Source organism: Corvus hawaiiensis, chromosome 1 (assembly GCF_020740725.1).
Source record: "Corvus hawaiiensis isolate bCorHaw1 chromosome 1, bCorHaw1.pri.cur, whole genome shotgun sequence".
Taxonomy (NCBI): domain Eukaryota; kingdom Metazoa; phylum Chordata; class Aves; order Passeriformes; family Corvidae; genus Corvus; species Corvus hawaiiensis.
The window spans coordinates 85,383,124-85,396,452 of record NC_063213.1 but is presented as its reverse complement, the minus strand read 5'-3'; the positions used below and the strand labels follow the sequence as shown (position 1 = coordinate 85,396,452).

The 13,329-nt window shown below is 36.6% G+C and overlaps 1 protein-coding gene across 1 annotated transcript in view; it reads right to left on the bottom strand.

The window, feature by feature from the left end:
• The window catches only part of ABCA13 (ATP binding cassette subfamily A member 13), a 175,497-nt gene that overhangs the window by 38,897 nt on the left and 123,271 nt on the right, over positions 1-13,329 (bottom strand). Inside the window, exons 42-48 of the mRNA XM_048321455.1 lie at positions 11,490-11,544; positions 10,698-10,875; positions 8,006-8,121; positions 3,867-4,023; positions 2,663-2,916; positions 2,190-2,382; positions 784-893 (exon numbers count right to left, since the gene is read on the bottom strand). Coding sequence (XP_048177412.1) covers positions 784-893; positions 2,190-2,382; positions 2,663-2,916; positions 3,867-4,023; positions 8,006-8,121; positions 10,698-10,875; positions 11,490-11,544 — 1,063 coding nt within the window. The remainder of the gene's footprint in view (positions 1-783; positions 894-2,189; positions 2,383-2,662; positions 2,917-3,866; positions 4,024-8,005; positions 8,122-10,697; positions 10,876-11,489; positions 11,545-13,329) is intronic.

Here is a 13,329-nt window from a genome sequence, read left to right as displayed (position 1 = left end):
GACCTATGAAAGAATTTTATTTCTAAACCAAAAAAAATGTAACTTGACATTTTGAAAATTCAAAAATGCTTCCTTTAAAAAATTCTTAATTAAACTCTTGACCTGTCCTTGTCCAAAAAAATATTTCAAAATCTACATCATTTAGAAAAAAGAGCCCAGAATCCATTTATATATATGTATATATATATTTACTACTGACTAAAAAAAAAAATAACTTTACTTCCCCTCCAGTTTTGCTGGGAAAAATTATAATTATTGGTTACATCTAACCCAAAGTCCATTATACATTTATCACTCCATCAGAATGATAAATTTCACCAACACCTCTTATCCTAATTATATACCATATTGATCAAGTAATTAATTAATGACTCTGAAGTACATAAGTGTAAGAAAATATTTTCAAATTATGCACTTGAAGCACTGCTCATCTGCCTAAGCCTGGAAAACTTTCAGTGCAGTACTAGTATGGGGGATATACGTCCATGCATCTTAACATATGTTACAATTTTTTTTAAGTTTTAAAAGGATGTATGTTAAGTCTTCTTAGAGTTTCTCTTTTGCTACCAGACAAGTTTATTCTCAACTAACAGAGCTGTCAAACAGAATTAAATAATTCTAAAATGCTTTTCCACAGCGACTTAACAGCAACAAAGCAGTATACATTTAAAAGGGAACAAAATAGGTCCCTAGAGTACAGTATAAAGGACTGAAGATGTGCTGAGTCTTTGATCATGTACATTATCAATTAGCACTATTCTGATCAAACCCTGCATTATTTACCCAGTAGGAGTCCTGATAACAGCACGTCCTGCAGATGGGGTGATATCTCCAGTCAGCATCTTAAATGTTGTGCTTTTCCCAGCTCCATTTGTTCCAAGGAGTCCAAAACACTATCAGAGATACATATTAAAAAAAAAAAAAAAAAAAAAAAAAACACCAAAAGGCAATCAATATGCTATACTGAAAAAAATCAGAAACATTACACCTTCAAATTTCCCCCCTTTCCATATTTCCTATAATATGTCTGTAAGAAACTGTATATGGATATAAAGTGTGTGCAAATTCCCTTTCCCACAGAAAATCGGTTTAAAAAAACCCATATACATAATATTTTGATTACCCCCTAATTACTAAAAGTGACTTATTTAGGATTCTAGCCCTCCACTTAAAACCCTTCCCAGCAAATAAATTCATCATTTATCCATATTATTAGTAAATGCTACATTTGAACAGGAGGGTTTAGGTCCTGTTTCCAAACCCTGGCTATCAGTCCACAGAGTCAATATTTCCCAGCTTTGCATGAGCTGCTTCGCTCTGTACAAGTGAACAACAAACATCCAAGAGACACACTCATTTGAACACTTATTTCAGGCCCCTAGCTACAATAACTTTATGCTTAAGCTAGGATAGCGTTCATATTAAGTCTACACATAGCCCTTTATGATTTTGAAATACCTTTTTCATGAACTTTTTTATTGATAGATAGGCTTTAACCAGCAATAACATCCTCCTGGTTGCCTCAGTTACCCAACAGCTAATCAGCAAGTAGCAGGACATCACTGGACCTGTGCTGCCATGTGCAAGTTTCTCAGATCTTCCGATATTATATTAGCAACCAAGAAAAGTCTTTTCTTTCTCAGTAGCTTAGAAATTAATTTCTGTAATTCCCCAAACCATCAAAATGATGAAAAAAAACCCCAAACACAAATAAAAATTTGTTCAGCACTAAATTTCAATTTATTGAAATAGTTTGTATGTATATGCTATATTCAAACATACTGTGATGATTTCAGCATGGGAACTAAAAGTGTGCTGTGGTGACAAATTCAGGATTCAGTCCATGGTTTGCTATTGAGTTGGGTATTCTGTTTTCTCTTTGAACTGCTATGCTACCTTACTTGCTTTTTATGTTAGCCGGTATTACTGTAAATTGGTAAAAATAAGCAAGAAGTAAAAAACTCAAGTCTCTGATTAAAGTTTAACCCAAAAAACAAATGAACAGTCACTTCTTCAGCACCACCAGAGTTTCTGCTTTTATCCAGTTACTGATTTTCAGAAATTACTACAACTGAAATTTTTCTGCTGCTATCAACAGATCTTTCACTGTACACACACTGACTATGTCTCAACAATTGCTCAGACTAAAGTGTTCCTTTATAAAAGGGGAAAAAGAAAGACCCCTTTACCTCTCCCCTCGGTATGCCCAAGCTTATGTTTTCCACAGCTGTGTTCTTCTTACTGAAACCTCCATAACACTTCCTGAGGTTGTAGAGAAGTAGGACATCATTACCAGTTCTCCCACCAAAGAGTCGCTGACGCTCCATTTCTACATCAACATCTTCTGAAGGGCTGTCCATGCTGTTAACTGAACAAGGACCCCTACAACAGAACATGATAATAAGTGATACATGGCAAATTGGTCATTGCTGCGCTCTATAACTCCTGTTTTCCTGGCTGTAATGCCTTAGCACTTGGTGATCAGTTCTCATCAGAATTCAAGGGAAAAACAACTACTTGTATTTTTTCTGTAGTCTGCATTAATTCAGGTACACCACATTATCAGAAGTATTTCTCTTTAGGTGTTCAAAGGAACACACCATTTTCTTGCTCTAAAAATTAATTCAGTGCCCATTGTGGCAGAATACAAATGGTAACACACCTTGGTTTCTGGAGGAGGTCCCAATGAAGGAAAAGACGTAAAAGAAGTAGCAGTGTTCCCTGAAGGGCCATTTCCACAAAAATCCAGCCCAGGAAATCCATTTCAAAGGGGCTCACATAAGAATCTATTCCAAAGTTCCTGGTCAGGTCAAACTTGATCTGATTGTACGAAAGCTCTATTAAACCCTGGCCTAGGCAGAACTGTGGGAATATGATGAATGCCCATTTGAGGATATTGTAGATGTTCTGAAAACTCTGTATGCAGCAAGGAGGGAGGAGAATAAAAAAAAGGAAAAAAATTAGTTTTCTCCAACAGCCTAATGAGAACACTTGCAAAACTGGACGCAGCATTCAAATCTCACTCATGGTAAACTGAATTCTAAAGTGCATATTGTGAACTATTTTTGGGACAGGGTTCATATCATATTGCATTTTAGAATTTCTACAGCCATGGCATTCTAGTCTTAGTTGAAATTCACAGATGGTATCGAAACACATGTACCCATGATCCTTCTATTTCCTTAACCTTTTAATATTTGAATACTATCAAATCTGAATCACCAACTTAAACCCAAGTGAATACTGCATCTGCTTACACACTTTCATGACACATAATCCAGATTTTCCTTCAAACATCGAGATTTTGACCTGTATAAATGGAGGTTGTCTCTCCTGAATGGAGAGTCATACTCATTTTGGAACTCCTTTCCATCAAGTGGTTTAAACACCATTATGACTAATTAAAATCACATACATGTAGTGAGAATGAACTGTATGAATTACTATTCATACAGTGCATTAGTGATCCTAGGAATATGCAGCTTATCTCTTATGTCAATATTATTCAAACACATTTTACAGTGCATATAATCTATTTAATGGACCAGAACAGCTCCCATTATGTGCCAATTACAACTTAATGATCTAGAAAATGTCAAAGTTTCAATTAACACTGTTTTCCCATTATTATAGCATGCTTTTTTGAGTTATAGACAAGTTAAAATTCAAGATGGTAACAGTCAATACGGTATATTCTAGGAGAGAAAAATCATGAATGTTTAAAAACCTTATGTTTTTCTACTGGAAAAATCTTATCGGTACAAATATATAAACAGGCAAATATACTTTTTCACATATATACATGCATGTACGTGTGTGTACACATCTCAGTTATGAAAAAGATAAACCAAAGGTTTTATACTGACCTGCACTTTGGAAATTATAGCTAACAAGCGAGGTAAGAGAGTCACCAGCATGGTACACAGGCCAAACACAAAATTTAAGGAGATGTAAGAAATAAAAGCTACATCTGAACTTGAGAAGAATCTGGATGCAAGATACATCCAAGGTAAAGTTGCATACCTGAAAGTTTAAAGAAACAAAACTGTCACAAATAAGTTATGTTTTTGCCTCACCCCTCTCCCCCGCAAAAAAAGTCAGTTATCACATTGGAATAAAACCACAATTATTGTTCCTTATTTTTAAGATAGACAAAAAACTCTTCTGAACAATTGATTTAAAAAAGGACAAATTTGGGATAAGTGTTCCTTAACAAATTAGCTTATAGTTCCATAGATGTACACATATTTACTACCATGTTATGATTCATTTTTGCCTATATCAGATATTTACTTTTACTGTTCCAGACAGCTCACAATCCTGATTTCTGAATGACTGCAAACCCATGCACCTTATCAAGCCTCTTACACAGAGAAGGAATTAAAACCAAGTATTTAAAGCTTAAATCATGAATGCTGAGCAGTTATCTTTTCTGAGAGGCTTTCATAGAAAGAAAAAAAAGAACAAAAGAAGAAGGAGATAGTGAGCAAAGAAAGAGAAAGAAAAAGAAGAAAAAACAATGATCTTTGAACTGGAACTAATATTTGTGCCAGTGATAAGTTAGAATGGAAAAAACCTAGAGACCATGTTATTACCTAAACCAGGTTGTCAGTTAGTAGAGTAATAGCTATCAAAATGAGTGCACAGCACAATGAGGATAAGACAGCATGTCCATAGCTACATCACCTTCCATGAGAATCTTTAAAAGAAGGAGGAAGGCACCCTCCATTCTGACAAGCCAAGTGATGCCTATCCAGAACGGAGTACTCACATGTTTTATAAAGAGATCTTTACAAAGACTAAAACAAGGTCTGGGCATTTGGAGCATGCATATTACATAAAGAAAATTTATTTTCCATTCATCATAGCACAAGATATATCTATCAAACAAGCAATATATAGACTGCAGGAGCTATCAGCATACTCTATTGCACAATGATAAGTACATATGTAGTGTATTTATAAACACTTATATAATATTAATATGCATAACTGGTTTAGTAGTGAGCTGCATGCAAGAGCAACTAGCCAAAAACCTGTGAATTCACTTCTTCACTGCCTTAAAGTGTAGTTTAGATTATAAGTCATAAAAGCCCCTTTTGAATTCAGTATTTTGTACTTTCTTATTGCATTGGAGAATGCCAAAATCTTTTACCTTAAAAAACAAACTTGCAAACCCTGCTGGGAAGTAATAATGATGTTATCCTCAGTTTACAGGAAAAAAAAGGTTAAATGACTCAATGTTTGGGTCTCAAATGAGGATTGTAAGTATTCAAGATCACACTGTACTTTTCAGCATCCTGTTGCCAGTCTTAATCACCCAATCTTTTCTTCCCTTCATGCACATACCAAAATCACTGTTCTCAGAATTACAATATCATAAATACAAGTCCATCCTTGGAAACAGCTCAGGAAAGAGACATGATTTACAGTGCTGTTACTCTGCTGTAAATGAAAGCAAAATTTGATTTGTTTGCTTATAGCTGCTAAGAAATGAGTAAAACTTTCAGAATACTAAAGTTACATGATGTTCAAATACAGCCTTTAAAGTAGAGGCCAGTCACACCTACATTTCTATCCTCTTTCTTTTCCTTCTGCTGCAGTTGCAATTTAGTATTTTCTAAGTGTAAAAGACAGAACATTTTGGAAAAAACTGCTTAAGCGTTCGGACTAGGAAACACCTCTGCTATCAACTAAAAGAGAAAAAAATGTAGTTTAGTTAAGAGACCATTATATTTTTAAAGGAAACCACTTTTAAAGTAGCACACTAAGAAACGTGATTATTCTTTCAAGAACACCCTCTTCTCTTTAACTTTTTTCTATAACTGTGCTATTTTTATCTTTATTCTGGATCAGAAAATCCACACAAGTGTACCCTGAAGAGAAAAAAACATTTTAAAAGGAAAAAAATGCAGATGATGGCAGCATGCAGATGAATGAGGATTACATGCACAGTACTGGGGAAAAATAAAATGGCCACAGCAGGCTTCATCACATTTCCAGTGTAGTTAGGCTGAATAAAGGGTAGATTAGGAAGAGTGGCAACTCTGAATTTTATCAGTGTCCTTGAGACGTGTTAAACTTACACTGACAGCTATTGGATCTTTAATATATGTTAATACACATTGAATACATAGATTTTCTAGTTAAAAATCACTGCAACATCTGTTAAGTCAGCCAAAGATGAACAGTACAGGAGGGATTATATTGAGTTTATTAAGCTGCATCTGCAGTCAACAAAATAAGACAGTCCAGCTTTTCAGTCAATGACTTTTTTTTTCTGAAATACTCAAAGTCTAACTCAACATTTTGGTTAAAAAAATGCCAGCATAACTGCCATTGGATAGTATACTGTGGGCAGGGCCAAAGCCCAAAGCACACCAGAGAAAACCTGTTATGACTTCAGTAGACATACAGGTCTGTACTGTGTGCTTCAGTTGCTGCTTGGCTAAGATTTCTATAGATACCTATGCCTCACTAGGATGACAGCAATTGGATCACAAGAAGGGTTCAATGGTTGTAAAGGTAATAAAAAAAGGGTGTGAGATTTCATAGTGTGAAATCTTTGCACTAAGACTGGTTAGAATTTGTGCCTTTAACTTGAAGGAAACACTTGATGGAAGTGCTGAAGAAAGGAAGTGAGAGTGGCACAAAAGAGTGACACAGAGAAAATTATGAATTTTGGATGTTTCATACAATTTATTTACAACATCCTGGCATCATGACCTCTAAAATATTTCATACTAGTTTGGCCATTCACGTCCAGGAAAGATGAGCTCAAACTGGAGTTATAAGGAAAAATGATAAATAGAATTATCCAAGGAATTTGGAAGGTTTTGCAAGAGAGGACTTTGCTTCTTTTGGCTTGCAAAAGGCGTTTGATGAAGGATAATTATGAAGTATGATTCTGAATAAACTTAGGCTAGAATTTCCAAGAAAAGGTCCAGCTTTGAGGATTCCTAAACAGTTTTCAAAAAAAAATGAGTTACTGAAGGCACAAAACCTTGAAAAGAGTTTCAAGGTGCAACATAGCAAATTGGGGGGTTTTTTGAAGGATTTATCTGAGACTCTTCCTGGAATCGAACATGTCCTGATCTTGCAGAAGGTCCTTTCTTTTTTCCTTCCCTATGATTCTGTCATGAAGCAGCTGTCATGTAAGATATGCATCCTCCCTGACAAGTGTAGCAACAATTAGTTACTTGAAATAAGGAATGAACTTTTCAGAAGCTTTTTCCTTTAACAATTCATCTTCAGCATTTCTCACATCACCTTAGACAGCACATGGGAAGAGCTAAAGGAATAGAATACACTATTCATTTGATTGATCCCAGGGCTCAACAAACTTATTTTTATAGAGGTATCAATCCTCTCTTTAACCAGCTATTTTAACCTTCTATAACAGGGTTGGGTTTTTGGTTGGGTTGTTTGGTTTTTTTTGATGTGAAGCTAAGCAAGAGAGTAGCATGGTAGAACTTTCCTCTCTCACAGCACTGTTTGGAGACAAATCTCTGACCAGCCTGGTACTTCACATTGGACAGACTTCTCATTGGAAATATAAACTCCTGGAGCTATGTAGAATTACAGAAAACGGTTTGAGCTGTAATAAAAGCCGTTTGTGACCTTCTTGATGATATTCTGCACAGCTAAGCACTGAAATTCTGAAATTCTGACCTATGTTAATATTCCCTCTGGAATATTCCTTCTGGAAGATAACATACAATCAATTTCTAACAGCAAATTACTGTTATACAGTTATACAGGCTGAGTATCTTCTGAGACATTTCCACTCCTTTTTTTTTTTTTTTAATGCATAAATCTCCACCCACTTTTTGTGTTTAACTTTCAAACTCACGTTTCAGCCTGTTTTTTCCTTTTATTTCGCTGAATCATAATTGTTTACAAAGACAGAAAACCATGCATCCAGCAGCAGGTGCAAACTACATCTGAAGATTTATGTTTGTTTCTTAGAAGCTGTAATTCCATAGTAACATTTCCAATCACATACCCAAAGAGTATCAGCAGGAGAACAGTGGCTGCCAAGTTCTTTTGGAAAGTGAAGGCTGATAGCTGGAAGGCACTAATAACACCAACACACAGGGTGACTGGAACCATGTAAAACACCTAGAAACAGAAGGAAAAAAAGCACTGAGTAGGTGAGCATCTCTTACTGATCTTACCTAATTTGCATAGAAGGGTTTTAAAAATTAACTTTTCCATACTTGCAATACAATTATACTATAAATTAGGAAGAAATAGTCAGAATAGCTTGGAGATTTGACTCTATACTTGCTGTGAAACTACCCCGTACACATGAAACAGCCTGACAAGATAAAATCTGACTACAGAATATCCCCTATAATCCTATTTCTATTGACCTTTCCAATACATCCATTTAACAAGCTAACTCTTCCAGATAATGAGTCTGTGTGGGGCCATAGCTCCAAAACATCAAATTACACTGTGAATACAGAGGTTTGGTTTCAGAAATAGCAGTTTCACTGATTGGTGCTTCATTCATAGGAGAATAATAAGGATGCAATTTTAAAAGAGATTTTAATGAAGGACCATGTGTGCTGATGAAGAAAATGACATCTTTAATTGGGAATGGACACAATATGTAAAAGCATTACAGCCATCATGCAACAGGTAAAGCAGTTTCTCTCTTTAGTCTCTTGTTATAATGGCAACTAAACACTGAAGGGTGGCAGGGTGGGATTGGTACAGGGGATTCATATCCAAGTACTCAAGAGAGAGCGGTTCTGCTTGCAAATAGCAAATGTCAGGACATGAAAATCTGTGCTTAGCTCCATTTTCAGTGTCTGCCTGCTCTGTGCACTGAACCTGAGCTCATTAGGGCACTGACTGCCTCCATTTATACTTATGTAATATTTAGCTTTATCCTAATATAACTGAGATTCTGAGATACAACTGCAATAGAGGCAACAAATCAAGGTCTATATAAATATTCAGTGTAGAACAACATACTAGTAAAATTAGACTTTCATAACGAAGTACAATGAAAATCTGTTCCAAGTGAAACCAGAGGCCATCACCTCTTTGCTACTGGGAAAACATTTTTTCATTTTTAATAGAAGGGCAATGGAGTAAAATGTAGACGGATTCAATATTCTCATCTTATTCACAGAGTACCTTTTCTTTGCCATACACAAATATCATAACATACCACCCACAGATTTATGTTTCAGTTATCCTGAAGCTGTTAAAAACATTGTAGAGAAGTCACAAAGCATTTGAGTCCCAGTATGTTTCAACAATCTGGGGCTACTGTCTAGAAATAAATAAATAACTTTAAAATCAAATCCTATTGGAAATCTTACCCTGAAATCATGGTGTATTACAGAAGTCATGCATGTACAACAAAACAATTTTAATTTAGCCCCTCTAGTGACACAAGCTTAATCTGAACAAAATTTCTCTATTTCTCTAAATTTTCTTAGCACTTACACTTTTTCCATTTGTTGAACATAGTAATGAATATCATTCATGCCTATAAATACAGCAAGAACAGCCTGATCCTCATGAGAGCAATTTCATAAATCAAATACTTCTGCAGGCCTAGTAAAGATTCTGCTACCAGTAATACAGGACACAGCCTATACTACTTAAAATACGTAAAAAATTTGACAGTTCATATATTCACATGTTCAGTGTCCCTAAATGATCTGCAGCACAATTAGCATTTAAAGCAGTGTCTGTTCTTTCCCAGATCATAATTGATCATGCAGCACTGTGTTGAATTTGTGAGAATATTTTGAGAGATTGGCAGAAAATAATGAGGAGTTGACTTTGCTCACAAGGAGAAACCGAATGATGAAGGACTGAGTTTTTAAGCAAGCCTTCTTATCTGAAGCAGCAGCAAAAAGAAATACGAAGATTGACTGGCCAAGTAAATAACTTTTGGAAAAATGTGCTCTTACTTCAAGATTGCTCAAGTGTGAAAATTCTGATTTCAAGTATGGATGGGTGAAGATCTAATGTTTTAGAATTAGAATAGTCTAAACGAAAACAGTATTCCAAAAATTTCTGTTCCTGACCAGGATGTCATAGAATCCAACCTAAAGGTTGGAAAGGACTTTAAGAACATCAGGTCCAACCATTAATCCAGCACTGCCAAGTCCACCACTAAACCATGTCCCTCAGTGCCATATCTATATGTCTTTTAAATACCTCCAGGGATGGTGACGCCACCACTTCCTTAAGATGTCAGTTCCAGTACTCACCACAAATAAAAGGTACCGATTATAAATATCTCATATTATCCACAACAACAGATAACATAATTATCCCTTAAAGTATCTGACTAGTACTTTCAGTTTTCTCCACTAACTTGAAAGGTTTTGTCAGTGCATGGCAAAATTCAAAGCATGGAAATTCCTCCTATGAGTGGAACATTCTTTCTGTCTAGGCTGATTAGCCAACTTCCTTTTAACTGTAAAATAGTATACATAGCTAAAGGTAGCAAATAATTTACAATTCAGCTTTGGGAAGCAAGGAACACAATCCCCACCCTGTATTAAATTAGGAATGGTGACTTAATGTTTGTTAGCATGTCAGCCAACAGCTGTCACTGCGCAATTCAAATCTTTTTCATGTATCTTGTGATCATATCTCCTTTTGCTCATTTATGACAAACTAGCCTAAAATTTACACCTTATTCTGCCCCACATAATACATACCATATCACAGCAGAAGTTAGCAAGCCAGTAAGTTTTGTAACCCAGGCCTGTGATGTGTTGCAAGCGTTTTGTCCCAGATACTCTGTCTTTCACTATGGCACTTCCAATGGATGCAGTAAGGATAGAGAAACCCAGCATGATACACAGCGCTACCCCACACTGACGAACATTCTCCATTCTGGGGTAAAAAGCAAAAGAGTGTCATGAAAACACAATGGGGAAAAACCCCTCAAATGCTAGCATTTTTTAAGCCAACTTCTTACAAAAACACTTGACACTAGGACCTTAATCCTGATTGAAAGCACCATAGAATCACAGAATGGTTTGGGTTGTAAGGAACCTTAAAGATCATCTAGTTCCAAGACCCTACAGTGAGCAGGGACACAATATCTCTACACTGTCAACATCTAATTAAAGAACAGGAACAAGATGCATTAAGTTACAAAACTATAGGCGAGTTAGAGAGCACAGCATGTGTCTGAGCTGCAAAGTGAAGCTTGTGCAAATATTTCCCCTTTACAGAAAACTAAAATTTAAACACTTGACAATTATTTGAAGCAGTTACCCTGTTTAAAACTGTTATGACACAATCAGCATAAATTCAGTATTTTTCTTTACAAAATACTGCAACCATTTTTGGCATAAACAGTGGACTTGACAGACAGTCCACACTAAAAAATGCTTCACTCAATAGAACTGAATTGTGTCTATCAATTCACCACATCTAATCCATATATTCTTATTTAATTGATAGTTTCAATTGTCTGCTGTTAATTTTAAGAGTTTGCTCACATTTTGTCCTCATCCAACAAGGCTCCTCCATATGGTTGGCTGTAGAGTGTTATCCCTGTGAAAAGAAAAATAAATCTTATTTAGAAAGAAATATTAAATCTTATTACGGACTTCAAGTTCTAGAGTACACTGTTAACACTTGTTACACATATGAATAAAAAGGTTAAATACGTAGTAATCAACAGAAAGAGATCAGCCACCAAGCTGCAAAGCTAAGCACTGTCTCCCATTGAGTGATTTCCAGAGTTTGAAACCACTAAAAACTAATGAATAAACATAAGTAGTAGTTGTTTTTCTGCATTCTGAAGTTCAGAAATTGGTTCAACAATGCTATATATTGCTGTGGAATTTCCATCACAGAAGATACCAAATACAAAACCTAAAGTAGAATTTGTTCATACACCTAATCTTCTGGGGTAAGGTATATGGTTACTGCAGCTTATACACTTGGTTTAGATTTTAGATTAGATCTTTCAGCAATTTTTTAGATTACTGACATTTTGCTGAGAAAAACTGTTCAGCTAAATTCACAAAAGAAAAAAAAGTCACACCTTTGATTGAAACTGTAGAGCTTTAAGTTAGAAACATGCCCAGTTTGGGAGACCAAGAAAAATCCTGAGGAGGCAACGCATTCTTAGGTTTATTTTGGTTCTTGATGCAAGCAACATTTAGCAATCTAGCAAAATTAACTTTGGAATTGGAAGGCAGTTTGTGAACAAAAACTGTGTCTTTTTGCTTTTTTTCTTTTCAAGCAAAAGAAGAAAAATTGGGGGGGTAGGGGGTGAAGGTGCAAAACATTGTCACTGCAAAAGGTGCTGTTCCACTGGACTTGATGCTGTTCATGACTTATCTCTGCAGGTGTGCCTGACAGATGTGCCAGCTGTGCTGGTTTTGTGCTGGATGGAATTAATTTTCTTCACAGTAGCTGGTATGAGGGTAGGTTTTGGATTTGTACTGGAAACAGTGTTGATAACACAGGGATATTTTAGCTATTGCTGAGCAGCACCTAGAGTCAATATGTTTTCTGCTCCTCACCCACTCCACCAGTGAGGAGGATGGCAGGGAATGCGGGGGGCACAGGGAATTGGGACGGGTCACAGTGGGACAGCTGACCCTGACTGACCAAAGGGACATTCCATACCATAAGGCATCATGCTCAGCATGTAAAATGGGGGAAGAATGAAGAATGGGAGGGATATTTGGAGTGATGACATTTGTCTTCCTAAGCCAGTGTTAGGCGTGATGGGGCCCCACTCTCCTGGGAATGGCTGAACCTCTGCCTGCCCACAGGAAAGGGTGAATGAATTCCTTGCTTTGCTTTGCTTTGTTTTGCTTTGCTTTGCTTGCATGTGTGGGTTTTGTTTTTACCTATTAAATTTTATCTCAACCCATGAGTTTTATCACTTCCAGTATTGTCTCTCACATGTGTCAGAGACTGAAAATAGCTCATGCCTCAAACATTGATATAAAGTTTTGCTCATTATAAAGAAGCTACAACCGAAGAAGCTTCCCTGAAGAGTGCGACTCTGCACTGAAAGTCATAAAGGGAAACGCATTGTTCAATCACCTCAGGCTGAAGGAAGGGTTTGCATCCACAAAAGGCCAAAGACACCAGCTGCAACTATCCCTGGCTGAGTTTGGGGTGGGGGGAGAGCACAGCTCACACAAGCCAGGTTTACACAGATTCCCCCCAGCTGAGGGGGAAGGAGGAGGTTTTGGATGCCTGGTGCAGCCTCTGGTGAGAGGCAACAAACACAAACTGGCCCAGCTGTGGAAGCCCCAGCCCCACAGGGCACATCCACGGGACATTCCCGTGAGAGGCTTGGCCCCACAGGGCTGC